Genomic DNA, 25,069 nt, shown 5'->3' with positions numbered 1-25,069 from the left:
ATGCGAATAGAACCTAATTTATTTTGAATAAAGAATATTTGAAGCTATCGATATTACACGATTAAAGCACTACAAGAATTAATCTTAAAAATAGTTTTAATTACCTAACTCGTTCAAGCTTCTAAATCGTTAATAATCTTAATATAGAAATTTCAATCTCTAAGTAGCTTACCTGAAATTTATGCTCTTTATTACGTTAAACAATAATCAATTTAATATAACACAGATTAAAAACCGTTTGTTCGTCACAAAATAATTAAACACGCAGAATTATTTTTACACAAAACTAGAACACACTTTATGGAAGTCATGACGCCTCACTGAAACCACCTTTTCAGACTTGTACAAGATTAAACTGCCTTCCCACTAAAGTCAAAGTAAAATGAACCATAACAAGTGTCATTAAAGCTCTTTATTGTATCATTCACAAAACTGATGTTATAATATTTCTTACAAGAAAACGATGTAAAAACTAAAACTCAACAACTTAATATCAATTTTATTTATATGAACATAAGATTCAATAATGATTGCCAATGTTATTATATGAGCCTTAGTTGCGTGAATCGGATTGAGCAAATATACAAAATTAGGCTTTGCCGGGGCGAATCGATAGAGGGTGGGTTTTCAGTGTAGTGTTGTGCATTTGGCTAGGTACTTTGTCGATAAAATTGTTTATACAACTATAATTTTTTGAATTCATTCAGCAATTTTATTGTAACACAACTTACGTCCCCTACGATAAATTATAGAATGATATTGAACTATTTTACACACGTGAACTGGACAACTAATGTTTTCTAAAAATTACGTATATATTAGTGAGACCAAGCCATTTTATTTTTAAAAACTAGATCTGGTATTGGAAGTATATATTTAGGTATATAATTATTAAAATTACTATAAATTAGTTTTAATTTTTGACGACCTACGTGGTCGATTAGTGTGGACACCGATATTCATGGGTACGCCACTCTGTGGTCCCGGGTTCGATTCCGAATCGATGTAGAAAAAGTTCATGTTGGTCATGTCAACTATGTTGTCTTGGGTCTGGGTGTTTGTGGTACCGTCGTTACTTCTGATTTTCCATAACACAAGTGCTTTAGCTACTTACATTGGGATCAGAGTAATGTATGTATGTGATGTTGTCCAATATTTATTTATAAAATCGAAATTGCTACAAGGTAAAATTATAATTGTTGAAAATATTTGCTAAAATTAAAATTGGAATCGATAAAAAGGAATCCTTCTAAAATCCCTTCGTTGGCCGTCTGTCTGCCCGTCAAGACTTTTCTCCTTTGATAAATATTGGACAAAAATATAAATGGTCGAAATTAATTGTAAGAAAATATAAAAAAAACAATGTATCGACACTTCCCATCTCATTAAAAACTTTGTCCGCGCTTGCGCATAACTTAGTTGAAGATTGTTCGTTGATCACAATATTATAAGAAGTAATAATTTTATTTTACGGACAAGCTTTTTATAAATTAACTTACATTTCAATCATTTTACGTGCATATATACAATTATTTGGTTTAGCTTTGTGATAATGAAATATTAAATCCATTAAGATATTTTTTTTATATTTTGAGGAGAAGATAATTAAAAATAAGACTAAAAGGATATTTAGTTTAATTTAATATTAAGAGAAAAAATAATTTTGTGTGCATACAACAATAACTAAAAAATTCGGGAAAAAGTCTGCTCAGCTTAACCTAAATTACATCTCATTTCATAAGAAATAAGTTTTAAGTTTGTTTAGCAATTACGATAAAATATGACATTTCCTAATAGTACATTGCCATAGCTTGAAATCTGTTCCATTTTCACTAGATGAGTTTACCAAACAACTTATAAATTATCTATTTATGAAATGTTTCTTTGTTTATAAAAAAAATATATGACTTATAAAATCATATATTTTACTTGTCGATTCGAATGTGGAGAAAAGGAATTCTACATAACTTATTATGTTTTTTATTATTAGATTTTTGCGTTCCGTTAAACGCAGTAGTAATGAAATTTGAAAAGTTCCACATATGCGATGTGACGCTGACAACACCGTCAGGGATACGTGGCCCGTGGTTTTATGCGATTGATGTGTGTTGTTTATATTTTTTATTATCGAATTTCACCAAAAAATTGAAAAGAAGCCGTAAGTATACATTGTTTTACTTATTATCTATCATCTCGCATAAAAGTAGGACGTCGCATCATTGTTTATCTTCGCAAAATGAATAATCAAAAATGAGACAGCAGCTGTCAAATAATATTGGGATGAATTCTTTGCAATTTTCTAAAATATAAATATTATTTGCATGTTTTCGCTTTTATGTTAAACGCCTTTAATTACTGTGTGTTAAGTTAGCTTAAACTCAGTACTTAAGTACTATAGCTTAGTATGCTGTAATCATCGATTGGATTTGAATTGGATTCGTGATTAAGTTTGTATTAAATTCGTTATTTATCCTTCGCAGTTATCAAATTACTATATGTTTTAAAATGAAGTTATTGGAACTTTTAAAAGATAGAAGATAGAATTACGAAACTAAACTGAACGTATAGGTACTTTTAATGTTATTGACCTATTTCTTTGATTATTATCAATTGCTTGTAATATTTGTTTTTATATGTCAAAACAGTTGTATTTTAGTTCATGAATATTTTTTTGTAATTACCAAACAAACAAGATAAAAGTATCAAATAATGAAAACATCTTGCAAAATTTTTATTAAAAAAATATAACAAAAAAAAATTATACTGAAGTTAATTGTTGTTTCGTCTTAAAGCTACCAATTCATTTCAAAAGATTAGATTTGTATATATATTTGATACAGACAATTAGTTTCGCATTAAACTTGAAAGTGAATTTGTTTAGAGAAATTATTTTATAATTGGACTGTGTTGTGCACAAATGTTCCTACCCACGGAAACATTAATCAATTTTAATAAGATTTGAAAGAGGAAATATTCTTATTGTTATATTTGTGTTATGATTTTTACAGTAGAGTTAAACCTTGATTATGTGAACTAATTGGGGCCGAGACTAGTTTGGATAATCAAAATGTAAAACTTGACATACTTATATTAAAAAATAAAATGTAATATTAAACACCTAAATAAAGTCAAATGCTATTTTTATATTATTTTCTTATAATATCATCAAGTCTTAATTGATGAACGGCTGCAAAGTGCCAACTTTCGATAAGCAAAATCTAGCCGAGTCTCTAATTTTGTAACAACTGTGAATATTGTTGTAACCACCTTTCAAACATAGAGCATGTAAAGTTAAATTTATACATATCTGTGTAAGTGGTGATTTGTGCTGTGAAGTAAATTTTTTTTTTCTCACATTCTAATCTGAACTGAAACTTTGTCTCGGAATTAAATAATTTAATATTACAAAAATATTATCTGGCTAAAGTTTTACATTTATGGTAGGTTTGGTTTGGTTGGAACTACATACTTTAACTTTTATTAAGTTAATGTTTAACTATATAATAAATCAAGTCTCTGTCTTAGCAATAACGTCATTTATACATCTTTCTTGACTGTATTTTATGCTTAAGTTCAAAAAAAGGCTTATCTTATAAGCCATTTTTGTATTTTGATGTAAATTTAAAGAGTTTGTTCTGTATTTGCTACCCCTACTCTCACATAAGGCTCCTAACCCTAAAAGACTCACTAGTATTTTTATATGTTTTTCCTCTAATATAAACATTCTATGATCCTTATTCTGTATCAATATGGGTGCTGTGTTTATCAGAATGGTCATGTTAATTTAAAACTGAATGGTGATGTTATTTCTTTTCAGATTGCTACGCTTCATTCATAATGATGAATCCACAGTATCTGCCACCAGGGCAGAATAATAATGCACCAAATAATCCACTTGGCTTCCCACCAACATCTCAAGACTATAATGGTGTCCAAAATGCTAACATTTATAGCCAAATGCCACCCAATGGACCTCAGATGGATATGTCTCAAAAGATACAGAACCTAAACATTAATGGACCACAAGGCCAATCCAATATCCCCACATCTCAATTACCACCTGGTCAATTTCCTCCTTCAAACTTCCCACCAACATCCAACTTCAGTGGTCAATTGCCACCTGGTATGAAGCCCTTAGGTCAGCCAAGTAGACCTCCAGTAAGCAGTGCTCCACAGCAATTTCCACCATCAATGAACCAAACTGTGCCTCATTCCTCTGCACCAGGACAAGTACCCCAGCCGCAAAATTATGGTCAGCCTCCAATGCAGCAGGTTCCACCTAACTCTCAACCCCAAGGACCACAGAGTTCTCAGCTTGGCCCCCCACCTTCCATGGCAAGGGGTGGACAACCACAAATGTCTGGACCTCCCCAAGCAGGCTTCCAAGGTCCGCCACCTTCTAGCCAACCTGGTTCGCAACCTCAACAAATGCGAGGTGCACCTCAACCTGGAATGCAACAACCTAATTTATCTGGACCTGGCTTTCCACCAAATTGCGGGCCACAAACTGGAACTGGTGGTCCACCACAGCAAGGACAAATGTCAGGCTTACCTCCACAACCAATGCCTGGACAGGGAACTCCAACGAGTCAACCTAGCTTTTCACAGTCTGGTTTAACATCTAGTCATACTGGATTGCCTCCTCAACCTAACATGACTCAATCAAAATTACCTCAGCCAGGTCCACCTGGTTCGCAAGGTGGCATGCCACAACAACCAGGTGACATACTAAGTCAATCTGGACCACCCGGTATTTCACAACAACCAATTGTAAGTCAACCCGTTCTATCATCACAACCCGGTATGCACTCTCAACCTAGAATACCACAACATCCTGGAATGCAACCACAATCTGGAATTCAACCACAACCTGGAATGCAACCACATCCTGGAATGCAACCACAGCCTGGAATGCAACAACAACCTGGTATGCCACCCCAACCTGGTATGGGATCGCAATTTGGCATGCCACCTCAACCTGGCATGCCATCACAACCTGGAATGCCCTCTCAGCCTGGAATGGCACCTCAACCGGGAAAGCCACCACAACCTGGTATGCCACCACAACCTGGCATGCCACCGCAACCTGGCATGCCGCAGCAACCTGGTATGCCATCACATCTTGGTATGCCACCTCAACCAGGTATGCAAACACAACCTGGTATGCCATTGCAACCTGGCTTGCCACAGCAACCTGGTATGCCGCCACAGCCAGGTATGCCACCGCAACTTGGTATGCCACCACAGCCTGGCTTGCCACCGCAACCTGGTATGCAACCGCAGCCTGGCATGCCCCCGCAACCGGGAATGCCTCCACAACCATCTTCACAATATAATCAGTACCAAACGATGCCCGGCTTACCACATATGCCGCCACCACTAAGTCAGCAGAGACAGTTCCCGGCAGCCCCTGGAACTCAGCCTGGATATAATGCTCAATATTCTGGTAAGTTCAATATATTAACAAAACACAACCATAATACACATTCATAAATTATATTATATTCTTAAAAACTAATATTTACAGGGATGCCACCAATACCACCGCAACAACAGCAAATGGGCGCGCAAGGCTACCCGCCTTTCCCAGGCCAACAACCAAGCTACAACCCGCAATATCAGCAACCGCCGCAGAAGCGCCTGGACCCTGACCAGATGCCTAGCCCAGTAAGCGAAGTTTTATCCATTTTCGGCTATTGTTGCCTTAAACTGTCCAGGGTCAATATAAATAGGCCTATAAAAGCGTGGAGTTAATGCTTGTTGACTTCCAGGCAGGAGACATAACATACATAATTGTATTTAACTAACATGACTGTATTTTTAGATGTTGAAAAAGAGTAACTACTGAGTTTCTTGCCGGTTCTTCTCAGTAGAATCTACATTCCGAAACGGTGGTAGCTTTACTTTAAATAGTTTGTTAAATGACGATTCAAAAGTGCTTGTAAAAGCCTACTTGAATAAAGTATATTTTGATTTCGATTTTGAAAGCACTTTTGAATCGCCATGATACAATGTTGAATTAAACGTAAAGCTAACACCGGTTCGCAATGTAAATTCTGCTGAGAAGAACCGGCAAGAAACTCAGTAGTTACTCTTCTCCACCATTTTAATTACATATCATGTCAGTAAAGTACAAAAACTTATAAAACCTATTCATATCAAGTTTTAAATAGTACTTATGTTCTAATAATTTTTGTTGCCTTAATTGAATAATATATTATTTACAATTTGATTCAAATTTTAGTAGCAAAATCTTACATTGTAGATATTTATTAAGTATACAATACATTTTGTTATTTAAGTACCATTTGTTGTTTATTGTAGATCCAAGTTATGGCAGATGATCAGCAAAATCGTGGAGGAGTTTTCGTCACCAATGAGAAGGGGCTCGTCCCGCCCTTGGTCACGACGGACTTTGTTGTTGACGATAAGGGCAATGCCAGTGAGTGTTGACTATTATGATTATATATTAGTATTTTTTTTTAATAATACATTGTTTGAGACCTTAGACGCTATATATGTTTGTAATTTCTTTGAAGTATTTCATTTTTGGTCACTTGATTTTAAGCACTTGCTTTTTTTTATTATTCAATAACTCAATCCACTTGGAATTCAGTTACGAAAATGCTTCAAGAAGGACGTAACCTTTGTCTCCAACTTTACCCCTCAAAGGATGAAAAAAGCTTATGTCCATCCTTGAGGTTTAAGTTAGCTTGGCACCAAATTTCATCAAAGCCCTAAAAGACAAACATACAGAGTTGCTTTAGCATTTATCATATCAGTACAGATACTGATCAATTTCAGTGATAGGTGCATTTAAAAGATATAGAAATAATCAACCATCATACTAACTTTTTTTATCCAAATCGGGAATGGGATAGCAATCTGATATGATTGGAGATAATTCAGGTTTAGGACAAACAGTTTTACGTGGTTTCTGAGTCACGGTAGTGTTAATTCTGCCAACTTCAAAACTTCAGGGTGCTACAGAGTAGCTCCTTTTACAGATCTGATTTTTTTTTGACAATATTAAACCAGAACCTCGGTATCACTAGTCTAAAAAGTTATCTAACAATATTTCTGAATATAATTTATTAATAATGTAATTTTGTTACAGGTCCAAGATACATAAGGAGTTCAATGTACAGTGTGCCCGTCACCGCTGATCTCTTGAAACAGACATCAATGCCGTTCTGTCTAGTTGTAAGTATCAAGATTGATTATCGATTTTACACTTCAATGTCTACACTTAATTCAATAATCTCGATAGTAATTATTATTTCAGTAATGGTTTAATTAATATGATTACAGATATCACCAATGGCCGAGACAGTAGGTACGGAACAAGAGCCCCCTGTACTCGACTTTGCAGCACTGACCGGTTCTCCCAACATGGGGCCAGTCCGTTGCAGTCGGTGCAAAGCCTACATGTGTCCGAATATGAAGTTTATAGATGCTGGTAGACATTTCAAATGTGCTTTCTGTAAAGCCACAACAGAAGGTGAGTAATCTTCTAACTTCTTTATTAAATGTACTCATAACTCTAATTAATTTTTTAATTACAAATATTAGGTGAAATTAGTCTAAAGTTAAGTAGACATCATTCTTATAATTGTATTGTTAATTTTTACTGAGTGTAGATAATTAATTAATTTTCACTTATTGAAGCGCACAAGTTTGTGCGCAATCTCAAGAGCTATTTCTACCAACTGACATGTTTGCCGACGCTGGTCACCGTACTTGGGTATATTTATGACTAAACCACACACGGTCCCGCAGTGCCCATGGAGTACACGCAGTACATCAACAGCATGCAGCAGTACGGCCGCGTGCCGGCCGAGATGGCGCTCGGGGCCTACGAGATCGTCGCCACCAAGGAGTACTGCAGGGTAACGCGCACTTACACGATTGCAACATAACATTATTGTCTACAAAACTTGTAATTCATCGTCTTGTCATTAATTATTGACATTTTATTTTCCAGAATAACACCTTACCAAATCCTCCAGCGGTGGTGTTTGTTATAGATGTCTCATACAACGCTATCAAAAATGGCTTAGTACAGACGATTTGTGATAATGTTTTGGACATTATTGAGGTATGTTATTTTTATAAATATTAATATATATATCACATGGTAAGGCTTTGCAAGCTTATCTCGGTAGTGGTGGTACCTACCCAGATTGGCTAACGACTTATTCTACAACCAAAAAATAATGCTTACAGGATATTTTACATACATATATAATTGTATTTAATTAACACAACTGTATTTTTAAATGTTGAAAAAGAGTAACTACTGAGTTTCTTGCCGGTTCTTCTCAGTAGAATATACATTCCGAACCGGTGGCAGCTTTACTTTAAATAGTTTGTTAAATGACGATTCAAAAGTTCTTATAAAAGCCTACTTGAATAAAGTATATTTTGATTTTGTTTTTAAAGTGAGTGAGCCAGTTTAAGTACATGATCAGAAAATGTATTTTATGAACATTTAAAGAATCATGATCATAAATGTTAATATTGACCAATGATCGATCTTATATTATAAAAATATTTATATTGCAGGCGATGCCCAAGGACGAACAGACAGGCAAGAGTTGGACTCGTGTGGGTTTCATAACATACAGCACAACTGTGCACTTTTATAATATTAAGGTATGTAAACATTACTTGAATTCTATTGTGACTGGTATATTGTAATTTTAATATATGTTAAAATATTTTTTTTTTTGTATCTTGGTTGAAATAGTGCTGTTGGCTCTACTGACCTTTACAGCGTCACCGAACGTTCTGGCGAGTGCAAAACTCAGCCTTAAGGTGAACCCTTTTGGGCTCGAGAGTGACGTTCGTCCTGAGGGTGTCTCCTATGAGATCGGACCTCGGCTCAGAACGTAGTCGGTGGGGGGTTAAAATAATGAAATTATAATCTAATATTTAAGAGTGGACAGCAAGATAGAAAGGGAGGCAGTGGATAGTGTAGACAGAAGGGGGAGAGAGGGGGACGGTAGAGATTTTCTTAAAAAGGAAACTAGTAATTATATTAATATTCAAATCTACTATATATATTAACAGTACTTACCCAAATAAGTGTATACTCTATTCCAACCATAAGAGGAGCAAAGCCAAATAAAGAATATTTGACAGCAAATTGACGCGATATCATTGGTCGAGAGCTCGATTAATATATGACGTTCACTATGGATTTGCGAAAAAATAGCGTTTTGAACGTCGACGAAATGTTTATCGTAATTTTCGAATTAAAATTAAAGTGGAAATAAGTAGTTAAGTGTAATAATGTTGTATTATAAATAAATAAATATTAATCATAAACTCTTAGTAGTGCACAATATAGCCGAGTTATTAGAAAATCGTATGAAATACGTAAATCTAATTATTTTTAGGGGAGTTCAAGGAAGGTTCCTATACTGTAACACAACAGCATCATACTTTATTTTTTATCCAGGGCACACTGGCTCAGCCACAAATGCTGTCAGTGGGTGACGTAGGGGACATGTTCGTACCCCTTCTAGAAGGATTCCTCGAGAGGCCAGAAGACAGCGGTCCAGTCCTGCAAGCTCTTCTGCAACAGTTGCCAGTCATGTTCGAAAACAATAAAGAAACCGAGACGATACTACTACCAGCCGTGCAGGCAATTATTTCTCATAAAATAATATATTTTGATGATCATTAATAGCTTTATGTACAGAAAGCTGTCACAAACTGGATCTTGACAATTCATACCTCCCTGCTGATGGTTGATGTCTGGTTGACCGATATAGGTCACGGTGGACCATAAATAAAGTATTGGGTGATGTAATTTCAAAAACACTAATATATTCATTTTACTCAGAAACGGAAGCCTAAATAGCAACTTCCATATTTCAAACATTTGAAAATGATGAACTTCTGTACAAAATTTCATCCCCAATTTCAATAATCAGAAGTGTCAATACCCATTTCCATATCTCTATCATCAGAAATAAGAAAATTCCAATCAAACTTGCTTTCCCTTTGGAGGTAGATTTCTAACTAGATAACAACTAGTACTCCTAACCAGCACAGAAGTAGCTTAGTGAAATTAGTACCAAACCTCCTTGTTAAGGAAGGAGAAGGCTTTTGTCTAGCCTTGGGACATGTATAGGTGTTTCTTAATTTCCTTTATACGATTACAGGCAGGTTTAGAGGCTCTCAAAGCAGCTGACACATCCGGTCAACTTCTAGTGTTCCACACAAGTCTTCCAACTTTCAATGCTCCGGGGAAACTCATCAATAGAGAAGATAGGAAACTGCTCGGTACAGATAAGGAGAAACAGATATTATGTGAGTGTTTGTTGATACTATGTTTACTTAAGAACTTAAGTCGATATACATATAATATAGAATATTTTATAATACAGCCCTTTGTAATCGACTTGAGATGTTTTCTTAATTACTAAAGATCATTCCTTCGATCGTTCGACATAAAATAGGGTCTTTAATCTATGGTATTTAATTAAATTTTAAGACGGAACACCGTTAACAATGATTTGTTAACTAAATTTTGTATGTTATATGAAAGTGGACTCGTGATAAACCAAACGTATACACGCGTATTGTAAATATATATTAGTTTAAGAACCATTAGGACTTTTTTTTTTTTTTTTTTTTTTTTTTTATTTTATTTAGGAACACCAACAGTACACATATGCAACATTTATATTAAATATACAGTCAAAAGTATCAGGTCTTCATATGTACACCAATTACAGGTATTCACAACATTGTCTGAGAAGTTTTATAACAACAATAACACCTTAATCTAACTAAATTAAATTACTACTAAAAAAATAAAAACAACATTATATATATATAAAGTTATGTAAACAACTACACATAAAATTAAAAGTGAAAACAGTTACAATTTTAGAGAGTAATATTTATGCAGAGTATGTTTGAATTTTGAAAATGAATCATGAAACATGTCCAAATCTGTTATCTCTTTATTTAAGAAGTTGTATAAGTTGCACATCCTAACAAGTGGAGAATGCGCACCTAGATTTGTACGAACTATTGGATGGTAAAAAATTTTAGTAATGCGTTGACGAGAAATTTTATTAGGTACTGAAATAGAAAGCTGAGCTAGTAGATGGCTGCTATCAATGTTGCCATTTATGATATTGAACATAATGATTAAATCATGAATTGAACGTCGAGCATGCAGGTTCTTCATGCCAAAATGAATTAAACGTTGTTCGTACGGGCATCTGAATGATATTTTATGAGAATGAAAAGCTAAGTAACGAGTAAACGCTCGCTGGACTCGTTCGATGCGCTGACTGTGTATACTATAAGTTGGATTCCATATCGATGAAGCATATTCTAACTGACTGCGTACTAATGCGTTAAACAATGTAATTTTGGTGTGGGGATTTTTAAACATCTTTGTATTGCGTCTTAAAAACCCTAGCATTTGAAAAGATTTTTTAGTTATATGGTCTACATGGGACACAAATGTCAGTTTTTTATCAATTGTAACACCTAAATCGCGAATTTCGTTGACTTTTATAAGAGAAATTCCATTAATGTTATAAGATGTTACAATTGGCTTCCTCTTTCTAGTGAATGTTATATAAGAGCATTTACCAACATTTAAATCCATCAGGTTGTCTTTACACCAGGCGTTTATATTGTTTATATCATTCTGCATATAGGCTACGTCAAGTTGAGAATCAATTAATTTATAAATTTTTAAATCGTCTGCAAAAAGAGAGAACTTACAGTGCTTAATTACCAGAGTTATATCGTTAACGAATATTGAAAATAAAATGGGACCCAGGTGTGAGCCCTGGGGAACGCCGGATTCCGCATAATACGCTTGAGATTCGTATCCATCTACTGCAACTACTTGAGATCTTCTGTCCAGATAAGAGGCAAACCACCGCAGCAATGAACCATTTATACCTATTGCCTGAAGCTTTCTAATGAGAAGCAGATGATTGACTTTATCAAATGCGGAACTAAAGTCAGTGTAAACGGCATCCACTTGCTTACCTTTGTCAACGTCGTAGATAATGTCTGATATAAAAGACAAGAGGTTTGTTTCCGTAGAGCGACCGCGCTTAAATCCATGCTGATGAATAGAAATATCAGATCCAGCAAATGATGATATTAAAGGGCTTATAAGAGATTCGAATAATTTTGAAAAAGAGGATAATATAGATATTGGGCGATAGTTCTTTACGTTACTTTTATCACCTTTTTTGTAAATAGGTATAATTCTCGCTCTTTTCCATTCCGTTGGGAAACAACCGCTTTTTAAGGATTGATTGACAATTATCATAAAAGGAAGAGCCAACACAGATGCACAACGCCTTATGAAAAGTGGAGGCAAGCCGTCTGGTCCGGGTCCTTTGTAAATATTTATAGATTTCATTTTCTTCAAAATTTCATTTTCAGAGAAGCTTAGTTTTGACATATTTTTTCCACCAGCCAATTGCAGAGGCCTGCCAGAGGGAATTGAATTACGACAAAAAACTGAAGAAAAATGTTGAGCGAATGTATTGACTATCTCTATGCCAGTATGGGCACTATTTCCATTAAGGTATATTGTGTCAGGAATAACGGATTGTCCCTTTCTTTTATCCTTCATAAACCGCCAGAAGTGTTTTGAATTTTTTCTAATGTTTGACTCAACGTTAGAACAGTAATTACAATAATTTATGTTAAGTAAGTCATCACATCGTTCTCTTAGTAGTTGGTATTCTATTAAGTCTCGCGGATTTCTATATTTACGGTAATTGATTCTTAATTTATCCTTTTCATGAAGCAATTTAATAAGTGTTACACTAGACCAAGACGGGAATAATGATTTTTTGTATTTTCTTTTTGGTACATGTTTCACAATAACATTATTTAATATTTTGTAAAAAATTGTTAACATATCATCCACGTTTGTAATATTTTCAAATTCGTTGTGCCAGTTATAAGATTTCAGTTCACTTACTATATCTGTGTAATTTGCCTTAAAAAAATTAAAGTCAACTCGACCCACTGAACGACAGCAATTGTTGTTATTAATGTTATTGAAAATCGTTAAGCTTATCAAAAGTGGAGGATGTTTGTTATCGACCTTACTCAAAACATTTAAGGGGTCAGTTACTTGTATATCAAGAATATTACTCAATACAATATCCAGCATTTTACCATCAATATTAACAATATTATTGTATTGGCGAATGTTATTCATTGCAATGAAATCTATTAACAAATGACCTAACTGATTATTGCTAACATTATGGGGCTCTAAATCGTTATTACTATCGACTTTATTCCACTGGATAAAACCAAGATTAAAGTCACCAATTATAATTACATTTTCAATCATATCAGCCATCTTATTGACATTATCAAGGAATTTATTAGTGGACTCGAAGTTAGCTGGAGGAGGTAAGTACACCGCACATATATGAATCCTTTTTATCACTTTATTAATCTTAACATTGATACATACCCAAATATCTTCAAGATCAGTCTCATAATTGTTAACTCGCGATGATGATATTTCTTTAGATATGGCTATTAGTACTCCTCCGCCATCACGCTTAGAGTTGACGCTACATTTACGATCTTTACGATATATAATATAATTATTGCTAAAAATTTCACTGTCAATAATATTTTCGTTCAACCATGTTTCGGTAAAAACAATGATTTTATATCTACTAATCAATATTTTATTGTAAACATCATTAGTCTTTGTACGTATACCTCGGATATTTTGGTAGTATATATCTAAGTCCAAAGCCATTGATAACAGAAAAAGAATATAGCAAAATTGACAACAAGGAAAACAACACTTATTAACTTATTAAATCCAGACATTTGGTATTGCGAATGTGTATCTTCTGTGAGTGCTCGTTCTTCCTGACAAAAATTCGGCCATTACGCACCCATGTGAATGTGTACGACTGCTCCTTAGCTTTTATACGTGCCGCGGCATGTAAAGATTTAGTAGACGGCGTAAGATGTTCCGAAACAAATATAGGTCCGTGAGGTGCAGCGTATCCCAAATGCTTCGATGAGAGTTTATCATTGGGATGCCCTCTGTTAAATTTTGTTACTGCAGCTAGTAAACTGTCACGGAGACGAGGTGAACGTAATTTGGCTATAACAATCCTTGGTTTTTTATTCTCTTTGTCGAGCTTAGCGACTCTCGTTATGTTCATTATGTCGTCGTCATGGAGCGTGCACTCAACTGTTTTAGCCAATTGCAATAACGTTGTACTCAGTATCTCAGACTTGTGTTCCGGAATATTGTTGATTTCGACATTACACTCTCGTAGATATTGTTCAGCTGTATTCAATCTATTGGATAAATCAGTAACAGCACCAGTAAGTTTTTCATTGTCATCTTGTAGCTTACGAATCTTATTTGACTTATCTTCTAGTTCTTTCTTCATTTCTTCGTATTTAGCATTAAAAAATGAAAGTGAATCCTGAAAGCCCGACACATATTCTTTAATGTCGACTAGTTGTTGGGATACTAATTCCGTTATCGAAGACTTCATGGCTGCTGTTACCTCTTTTTTAATAATATCGGCTATATTAATTATGACATTATTTGAGATTATTTCCTTTTCAATCGTGATTCCTTCATTTGGATCACAGATCAAATTATCTCCCATTTTTGACTTGCTTCGATAAGTCACATTACCCTCAACATCCTGGGAATGCTCGTTTAATTTTGAAGGTGCAATTTTAGGTGTACTCAATATATGTTCCTGAGCCTTTTGCTCCTTCCCACGACAAACTGAGCAGCGCCAATTTTGTTTGTTTTCACTCGTCATGGTCGTAAACTTTTTGAAAGGAATGCTAGCACAAACCAAATCGTATCGAAGATTGCATTTCGTACATGACATAAACTCTCTGCCTTGTATTTCAAAACTTAATATATTTCAAAACATTGTGATGCATTTTTCCTCTTTCAAATGAAATGTAGGTTATTTTTATAACCTTAACACAAAGGAAATTAACTTTGAAATGAGACTTAATTTTTTGTCTCAATGTTTTTTTTTTTTAAATATTCTAAAAAGTCCTATCGTAGAAGCTTCGAGTATTTATATATTTAGATAGACTGAGAGATGCGTCGAAAATAGAAGTGGCCAACAGTTGGCCTCTAAGTACTACGTACGCTAGCAAAGTAGTGTGACATTTGGCGACTGTCTATCTAGATATAAATAACTACCTAACCGCAGAAAATAAAATTCTAGCACGAAATTGAGAGTTAATTAGTGACAATGATTTCGTGGTCCTCGCAGCGCCGCAGACGACGGCGTACAACGAGCTGGGCCAGGCGTGCTCCGCGGCCGGCGTGTGCGTGCAGCTCTACGTGTGCAACAACTCGTACGTGGACGCCGCCACGCTGGGGCAGCTGCCCAGGCTCACCGGGGGGCAGCTGCACAAGTACACGTACTTCACGGTGAGCTCCGCTCGCACCGCGCGCCGCTCGCCGGTAACGGTAGTAACGGCACGGTAGTAACGGCACGGTAGTAACGGCACGGTAGTAACGGCACGGTAGTAACGGGCCCGCGTGTGCAGGCCGACACGGACGGCGCGCGGCTGGCGTGGGACGTGCGGCGCGCCGTGACGCGCGCGTGCGCGCACGACGCCGTCATGCGCGTGCGCACGTCCACCGGCGTGCGCGCCACCGACTTCTTCGGGCACTTCTTCATGTCCAACACCACGGACGTCGAGCTCGCTGCGATCGGTGAGGGAGTCGTCCTCTATGTGTTTTTAAAAACTATGTATATATATTTTTTCTGTACTCATTCGTTTTCATTCCGACCGAGGGTATCGAAATGTACCGGGGCCGACTCGCACGTGATTTCTTTCGGTCCGCGTCCGAGATACTGCTGGATGTTGGGTGTGTCGAATGTAGAAATGTAACGTAATCGCCCCAGACTCCGACAAGGCGGTGGGCGTGGAGGTAAAGCACGACGACAAGCTGACGGGCGAGGAGGGCGTGTTCGTGCAGGCCGCGCTGCTCTACACGCACCGCAGCGGCCAGCGCCGCCTGCGCGTGCTCAACCTGGCGCTGGCGCTGGCGCAGCAGCTCGCCGACGTGTACCGCTCCGCCGACCTGGACACGTGCGTCAACTTCCTCACCAAGCAGGGTAAGCAGCGCCGCGACCGCGCCCCCCCCGAGGCCGAGAGCGCGGCTGCTCACCCCCCCTCTGCCCGCAGCCGTGTGGGCGCTGCGCGAGGCGGGCCCGCGCGCCGTGCGCGAGGGGCTGACGGCCCGCTGCGCCCGCTCGCTGGCCGCCTACCGCCGCCACTGCGCCTCGCCCTCCTCCGCCGGCCAGCTCGTGCTGCCCGAGTCCATGAAGCTGCTGCCGCTCTACACCAGCTGCGTGCTGCGCTCCGACGCCGTGGCGGGAGGTGAGCGCGCCGATCGCGATTCTCCTTGCGTTCGATAGTTTATTTGCACAGGCTGCTTCGAGTACTATTTCGGTTGCTATTTCGGTAAATGACTCGATCGCGTATCCGATCGATGCCCTTATAACTAGTGCCTTGTAACCGTAATCTGTAAACATACAAAGAGTGCAAAGAGTTCCCTGACGAGTGCCCCCCGCGCAGGGCCCGACATCACGTGCGACGACCGCTCGTGCGCCATGTACCGCGCGCTGACGGCCGACGTGTCGCAGTCGCTGGCCTACACGTACCCGCGCCTGCTGCCGCTGCACGCGCTGCCCGCCGCGCCGGCGCAGCCGCTGCGCGCCTCCATCGACAAGATGACGGCCCAGGGCGTCTACCTGCTCGGTACGCGCCTTTAACGACTCATTTTTCATTTCGAAAATATCTCATAATATTAAATTCTCTCATTGAAAATGAGACCCGATAACCTACGAAAAGAATACACTCTAAGCTCCTAATTATTTTTCCCGCCTCGCAGAGAACGGAGTGCATATGCTCATCTGGGTCGGGTCGCAGGCGCCCGCGGACTTCGTCCGGGACGTGTTCGGCGCCAGCTCCCCGCAGCACGTGGAGGCGCACGTGTGCGAGCTGCCCGAGCTGGACACGCCGGCCGGCCGCGCCGTGCGCGAGCTCGTGGCCGCCGCGCGCCGCCAGCGCCGCAGCGCCATGCGGGTGAGTGCGCCGCCGGGGGCGCCGTGCATGGCACCTTGTGCGTGCATGCGAGTTGCCACGGGCGCCATCTCGTGCGCCGAGAGTGCACCTCTGAATCACGAGTCGAGCATGTGCGACCTTCGTTCACTTGCTTGGCGAACTTCTTTATGTTTGAAATCAGTAGCTATAACTGATGTGGACAAATAATTTTAGTTAACATGGAATGTACGTTATCTTTCGGAGTTTCGTAAAGCTACTCTCCTCACCTTAGCGGGCTTTATGATTGTATATTGTGACTTTTATTTCTTGTAGTAGTAGTAGTTAATATGGGTAAAAAAGTGTTAATTTCATTATTTAGAAAAAACATCTTCGCCAATTGAATAACTTAACTTTAAACAATCTGTAATGTGTAAATAAACAAAGTAGCATGTACGCATATGCACGTGCGTGTGTACGCATATGCATGTGCGTGTGTACACATATGCACGTGCGTGTGTACACATATGCACGTGCGTGTGTACGCATATGCACGTGCATGTGTACGCATATGCACGTGCGTGTGTACGCATATGCACGTGCGTGTGTACGCATATGCACGTGCGTGTGTACGCATATGCGAGTGCCTGACCGCACCGTGTGTGCAGCTGTCGCTCGTGCGCGGCGGGCAGGCGGAGACGGAGTTCCGCCGGCTGCTGGTCGAGGACCGCGGGGTCGATGGCTCGGACTCCTACGTCGAATTTCTGATGGCCACGCACAAGACTGTGCAGAAGTTGCTGTAGGTTTGGGTCGCGGGTTTGTTACTCTGGGATTATATATGCTTTCTTTGGGAACGAGCAGGGTTGCCCGATCTCCATTCATTTTGGACCCCTAATACGAGCCAGTGTATCCGATTTGTGTCTCATAATAAATGGATCGTGTTGTCCAGAAACGTACTGACACAAAATTGCACTTATTAAAATTGTTAAGATTTTAAAGATAAAACCAATTGTCAACGTGTCAGTAACCCGTGTAGATTATATATGTATATGTTCTGCTTATTATTTTAAAGAGATTTCACAACATATTTTTTATTTCATAATATTATTTTACATGTCCGCAAAACACGGTCCAAATGGCTTTGTCATACATTGAAGACTTCGTAAAAATAAATAAGCAAGTCTCACTCCGCCCCACTGCTCTTGATCTCTACTTAAATCAAAACTATATCCTAACATTAGAACGGATTAGCGACATTTAAACTGTAGCTAATAACTTAATCAAACAAAAAATTTAATTAGTTCTTGCTGCTATGCCGATACTTCTGCCCAAAAACTTGTCTTGTTAGTTGCCAGTTGGACTATGAGAAACAATACAAAAATTACACCTTTTTAAATACCTCTGGGCCCGATAAGACCTTAACCTTTCAGGTCGTACGAAATATTCTAATAGCGAACGTTATCGTAAGGAAGTGCCCGGGCAAATAGGAATGCCTCGACATTCATACATTTGCATATAGTCCACTCCCGCCATCTAATTCAAGTAAACGGTCCGGCTGGCCCTCTGCCAGAGTCTGCTAAATATTTACAAAATATACACCTCAAATACCTACTATGAATGTTTACTATTTCTTAATAAACCTGCGTCACCCCCCCCCCATATCGTGTTCGATACATCGTTATCAATAATATATATACTTAGTATTGATAAACTTCAGCTAATAAAATAAATAGTGAATATAAATACTCCAAAACGTTAAAAAATCCAAGTTTTATCATTTTTTCTCCCATTGTGACGTCACTTTGATGTAAAAAAACGCATTTGTGTTTGTCCCGTAAGAGGGGAGAGCTTGGGCTAGATCGTACAATCATTTACCGTTATTGTATTTTTTAAATTTATAATATAGTGGGGCGAGTTCATGGTAACTGAACACTAAACAAAAAGAATAAAGAATAAGATCAATAAACAACTTTGACCTTGAATTATTGTGACATAATTGGTAGAGATGTTAACAATCCAGCTACATAATCTGTGGTTTAAAAATGGCGATTAAAATATTAGCGAAGTCGTTTAAAAATAAAATTAAAGTGTATTTAAGTAGTTAGTCTAATAGTGATGTATTATAAATCGAGACATTATTCGGTGGTAGAGCTTTGTGCAAGCCTGTCTTGGTAGATACCACCCACTGATCAGATATTTTACCGCTAAACAATACGTGTGATTACAGGCACAAGGGACATAAGATCTCAGCTCCCAAGGTCGGTGGCGCATTGGCGATGGAAGGAATGGTTAATATTACTCACAGCAACAATGTATATGGGCGGTGGTGTCCACTAACCATCAAGTGGCCTATTAGCCCGTCCCGCCTCCCTATTACATTTTTTTATGGTATAGATTGGCGGACCAGGAAATGGGCCACATGGTGATGTAAGTGGTCACCATCGCCCATAGACAATGGCGCCGTAAGAAATATTAACCATTCCTTTCATCACAAATGCGCCGCCAACCTTGGCAACTAAGATGTTATGTCCCTTGTGCCTATAGTTAAATTTGAAAGGTGAATTCAAACCGGAATACAACAATACTGAGTACTGCCGTTTGGCGGTAGAATATCTGATGAGTGGGTGGTACCTACCTAGGCGGGCTTGCACAAAGCCCACCAAGTACCACCAAGTAAAATAAAATAAAAAACATTACATAAATATTTATCAAGACCTGGCTGTAGTACTATTAGACTAGCTAAACTTTGTGTATCTGTTTACTCCTCCAATTGGAATTTATCATTGATTTGACCTTTGATTGTTACAATCGGTCATTAGTCTTAAAATATTTAATAATAGTGTGTGAATTATTGACAGGGTTGTTGGATAGTTTTGAATAATTAGTTTGAAACTTTGGGTTGGTTATGGGTTTGAGTATTAAAAAAAATAGTGCATGATTCATTTTATATGATACGCTTATCTCTTTAAATGTATGTTTAAAACATTTTTATCTGTCATTATCATTTGGGTGTAATTTTTCGGGGCTATTGTTTTGTATTATAACCATTATTCATGAAAGAGGTAAGGACTACTCGTCTTGTGTTAAGTACACTTAAATATATGTATTTATTTTTTTTATATTAAATAATATTTACAGTTGGCTATTCTGGCCTGTGAGATTCCCATATAAACAATATAATCATAATTGACATACATGTTAATATCGACCGAATCCCCTTTAAAAGTACTAAAATAAGTATTATTTAATTATGTAAATATAAGATGTATTATTAGTTATGTTACACGGTTGCAAAAACAAATCTGTGTATAATGAGATATATATGTTCTTAAAAAAGAAGCCCACATTGAAACACAGCGCCATCTCTTGACTGAAATATTAAACAATATAAAATAATATCGAACATTGTTTCAGTTAACGGTTATGCGTCAACACGACAAACTGGAGACGGTGCTACGTCACTTCCTGGTGGAGGACCGCGGCGTGGACGGCAGCACCTCCTACGTGGACTACCTGTGCCACATACACAAGGAGATCAGGTCGCTGCTATAGCACGACTGACTCGAGACCACAATGTTTAACGACTTTTATACGCGCTTCCTTCAACTCCTTACAGATATATAGGCTGGTCGGCCGGACCAACGCGAGGTCATGTATTAAGGGATTCATTTGAGCTATTTGCCAACGTTATGGTAAGTGATATAATTATTATCATGTAACGCGTGCGAATAAAGCAAAGATTTATAAATGGCGGACAGTACTTATCCGGTCAGGACGGCTAGCAAAATGTGTAATATTATTTATTTGTAACCTATATTGATTATGCAATGAGATTATTATAATGGTGCTTGTTTTGACGCTATTGAATTAGGTTATGTAAATAAATCAAATTTATTAATTATAATTATGATACAGTAATAATGTCTTTTATTTCGAATAAATATTTTAAATTAAAATTGATTTGTGTTTATGAACTGTTTTTCTAACCGTACGGAGTACAACAGAGATGGATATAGTATTCGAGGGAAATGGCATGGGGTCTGCCACCATTGATAAAACTTTTCTCTATTAGCACGGGTGAGACCTTACGTAACGACGTCACCTAATTTGTTAAGTCCCTTGTTCGTGTACACTCGCTCACTTAAAATTATCTACGGCCAGGAATGGATTGTATTGGCAAACCTTAATTGCGGTAATATATGCAAAAAGACTGGATCAAATATTCTATAATAGAGATTTAGTTTGTGTTGTGATGTGCACTGTGTGTGTCCGCGAGGAGCATCAACGCGCCTATAATGTGTTCTCGGTTGTAATAGAAATCGTTTTATGTAACAATGAATGTGATTTTACAATTGATTTTTGTGTATAGAGGCGTAAATAAATCGTTTGTCTGTCCTTTTCTAGCTTATAAAGTTAGATTGTGATAGATATTTTGTTTTTTTTTTTTTGTTTACGAATAAATCACTCCGATGTAACGTTCAAATATTTGTTACAGTTTAAAAATACAAGGTCATAATAACATTACAGTATTTTTTTTTACAATCGCAATACAATCGTTTTTGTAATTATTATCTAGATTTTAACATTGATTTTATATAAAAATTTTATTTGAAATTACAACTGATACATTGATTAAAATCGACTTCAACTCTCATTAAAAGTATTATCGTGGAGCCTGCCTGTTATCTGTAACGCCGTTTTGTAAACAGATTGCCAAAAGATAAGATAAATTTATAATAGTTTAAAGTTCCAAGTGTACTTTTAGCGTATTTATAAAGTCGTTAAACATTGATAACACGTCATCGTGTCGAAACTTAACTTGTTATAATAATTCCGTATTGTGTGAAGATCTTATTGCGTGAGTTATATTTATGTGGAGAATATATTATATTATTTTATATTATGTACGTTGAGGTAAATTTGTTATACGGGCTGTTGATAAAATTCATTATATTAGTGTTAGGCTGTAAGTTCGTCTAGTCTCCAGTTTTTGAAACGCTGATTCGATTGTCTCGTCTTTTCTCTGAACGGTGATTGGTTGATATCTACCGATGAGACAATAAGCGACCAATGAGCGTTCAGTATTTTTTTTTTTATATTCATAGCTTAAGAAACTGGTGATAAATATTTCATAAACATTTTAAACTTTATAGTGAGGTGATACTTTAAACAAAGCAGTAAGCTTTATTTACGTAATGACCTTATTTACAAACTAATAGTTAGTTTCATGTAAGTACGTGTGGATGAAATCTTACAGTTGAATTAAAACCAATTCAACTCTAACGATATTGAGGATACATTTATAGATCTTTTTGGTACTGGTGACAAAACAATACACTAATTTAGTAATTAAAATAGGATTGTGTGAAGCTTTTAATATCGATAACAATATTTAAAACATAATTAAAGCTATAACTTAAATGTAATATATTTTATTAATAGCCTCTGTAATTATAAGGACCTAATGTTAAAATTATACATGGATTGAATAATTTTGAACTTCAATATACATTATCTAGAATAAATATATATCAAATATTTGCAAGTGTCAAATTATCTAAGAACAATAAACAATGTGAATGAAGCAGTTGGTTATGAAATTTCGAACTGTTTGAACGACCAAGATGTTATAAGATTATATAGGAAACTTAATTTATATAATATTTTTCTATTATAATAATTTTATTCTGACTAAATTTCCTTCGTCATAAGTATTGTCACACTGCTATAGTTATATGTTATTTTGAAAATTATGTATCGCTGTTTATTTTATTGTTCTACGCAATAAGTATATAAAGATTAGTCCGTTAGTATGTATGTATACTTAGTCTTAATTATATAGTTAACTGATTTGATTGTAACGGAGTGTAAATAAATATATTGGCATTATTGATTTCGTTGTTTTTTTTTAGTAATATGTGTGTTTTTTTTAGGAACATATTTTTGTCTTGACTATATATTTTGTATGTTTCCGTAAACTATTTATATTTTCAAGGTTAAATACTAACGATTAAGGACTCATTAAACAATTGCTTGTTATTTTTTATCAGAAGATTAAAATATCGATTTTAATGATGATAATTTTGACGATTTATTGTTATCACTACAAATATAACATTCGCACATGTATCCCAATGCTGGGCTAATTCCCAGCAATGAGATACACTTGTGCCTTTGAGGAAGAGGTTTTGAGCAGATTCCACCAGGCTGCTCTAATGTAGAATTTCATTGAAATTAGGACACTTGCAGGTGTCCGAGCACGAGATTGATTATAAACACAAATTAAGCACACGAAGATTAATCCGTGCTTGCCTGGGTTGAACCCACAATCATAGGTTAAGATCGACGGCGTATACTCTGACTTAAAAATTGTCAATGCTGATGTCCCATAAGGCTGCGTGCTACCTACTCTGTTTTTTCTGCATATCAGTGATTTGTTGCAAATCAGCAATATTCACTGCTATGAAGACGACAGTACCGTAGACACCTTATGTACTGGTCGGGCTGACCTGAACGAACTTTCCTGAAATCGAGTCTTTGTTAAACATAATCTCGGACTGGGGCCGACTTAACCCAATTCACCTTACAATACCAAAAGTCCTGTTGAATTGGACTAAAAAGACTCAGGTTTGCGCGTTAACCGCTAAAAATCTCCATACTTTGAGAACATTCCCTTTGCTGTCACCAATAGTATAGGAATACTTGGCGTAGATTTTTCGAGTCTTAAAAGCTTGGTTTGCTGAGCAAGACAAGACGGTACTTCAGGTCGGCCCATCGCCTAAAACTATACAGGGCGCTAATTGGGCCTCACATGAAGTACTGCTCTCACCTTTGGGCAGGAGTTCCCCAGTACCAGCTTGTTCCATTTGACCGTATTCAACGCAGAGCGACGAGACGCTCAAAGCGCCATTTTTTCGCGAATTCATAATGAATATTGTAGATTATTCAAGCTCTCGACCAAGGATATCGGTTCAATTCAATTCAAAGTCAAATATTTATTATTCTTAATTTATATTGTGGCGCCTTTTACCTCAAACATTTATTATATTAATTTTCTTATTGAGTTTATCTAACCATTGGTAAATATTATATAAACTCAAATGTGAGACCGATTTTTGTTCCATTATTCTTGTATATTCCTTAGTGTCGATGTTTTTAATAAACAATTGAATATATGTGCTAGTTATTCTTGTTTGACTTACGTAATACTCAAGCATTCCTTAATAATACCTATAAGTCAAATCGAAATAATTTCACTGCACTAAACTTTTATTAAATAAAAAAATAATCAAAGTTGACGTTCAAAGACTACCAAATTCATTGAAAGGAATAAAACAAAAACAAAATCAAAGTTTCTTATTTTTTTTATTTCAATGAAATCCTTAAACAGTTTCAAATAAAAAAAAAGATATATTGTTCCCAAGCAAAACTTTCAATTTTCATCATTGTACCTAAAATAAAAAAATGTTATTTAAATATATTTATTTTAGTTATTTAAATATTTTTTAATGATATTTCAAAATACCTGCTAACATTTATCAAAAGAATTTGTTGTCAAAACGTCAATTTAATTCTTCTAACTAAAGTTAACGAGCGATTGAAAAATCATCTCTTATATCCGGTTAATATATCTCAGCAACGATTCGTTTTGGTGACGGATAACCGTTTGAACTATCTTAGACGCGTTATTCAATAACTAGTAATTGGCTTGCTCCTTACTCTTGGTTCTGAAGGCGAATAATGAAGAGAAGGTAAATAATGATTACTAGTTTTCAATAAAAAAAAAATTATGCGTAACAAAACGAATCGGTTGCTAAATATAGTTACCGGACTTAATCAATTATTGTAGTTTTGAAATACAGAATACTTATTATATCTAAAATAACATATTAACATACATAGTACCTATCATTTAGTGAATATATTTAATGTATCTCGACATACTAAGCGTCAGTTTCATTGTTTAACGTAATTTCTAATAAAGTTTCTT

The 25,069-nt window shown here is 36.7% G+C and overlaps 1 protein-coding gene across 3 annotated transcripts; it reads left to right on the top strand.

The window, feature by feature from the left end:
- The first annotated feature begins 2,047 nt into the window (after positions 1-2,047).
- On the top strand, positions 2,048-22,972 carry Sec24cd (Secretory 24CD). Of its 3 annotated transcripts, none has more exons than XM_064219142.1 (19): positions 2,048-2,158; positions 3,818-5,446; positions 5,528-5,667; positions 6,325-6,442; positions 7,118-7,203; positions 7,312-7,501; positions 7,780-7,889; positions 7,985-8,098; positions 8,566-8,655; positions 9,464-9,649; positions 10,173-10,320; positions 15,297-15,457; positions 15,577-15,745; positions 15,939-16,151; positions 16,222-16,416; positions 16,615-16,797; positions 16,931-17,124; positions 17,748-17,878; positions 20,494-22,972. In XM_064219142.1, the coding sequence occupies exons 2-19, from the start codon at positions 3,838-3,840 to the stop codon at positions 20,495-20,497; spliced, it is 4,041 nt and encodes a 1,346-aa protein (XP_064075212.1). In that variant the 5' UTR covers positions 2,048-2,158; positions 3,818-3,837; the 3' UTR covers positions 20,498-22,972. The 3 variants fall into 3 exon arrangements, with proteins under 3 accessions (XP_064075212.1, XP_064075213.1, XP_026493612.2); XM_064219143.1 differs by having other exon boundaries at positions 17,748-17,882; XM_026637827.2 differs by lacking the exon at positions 17,748-17,878.
- Positions 22,973-25,069: the final 2,097 nt, after the last annotated feature.

Source organism: Vanessa tameamea, chromosome 26 (assembly GCF_037043105.1).
Source record: "Vanessa tameamea isolate UH-Manoa-2023 chromosome 26, ilVanTame1 primary haplotype, whole genome shotgun sequence".
Taxonomy (NCBI): Eukaryota; Metazoa; Arthropoda; class Insecta; order Lepidoptera; family Nymphalidae; genus Vanessa; species Vanessa tameamea.
This window is presented reverse-complemented; position numbering and strand designations above follow the sequence as displayed.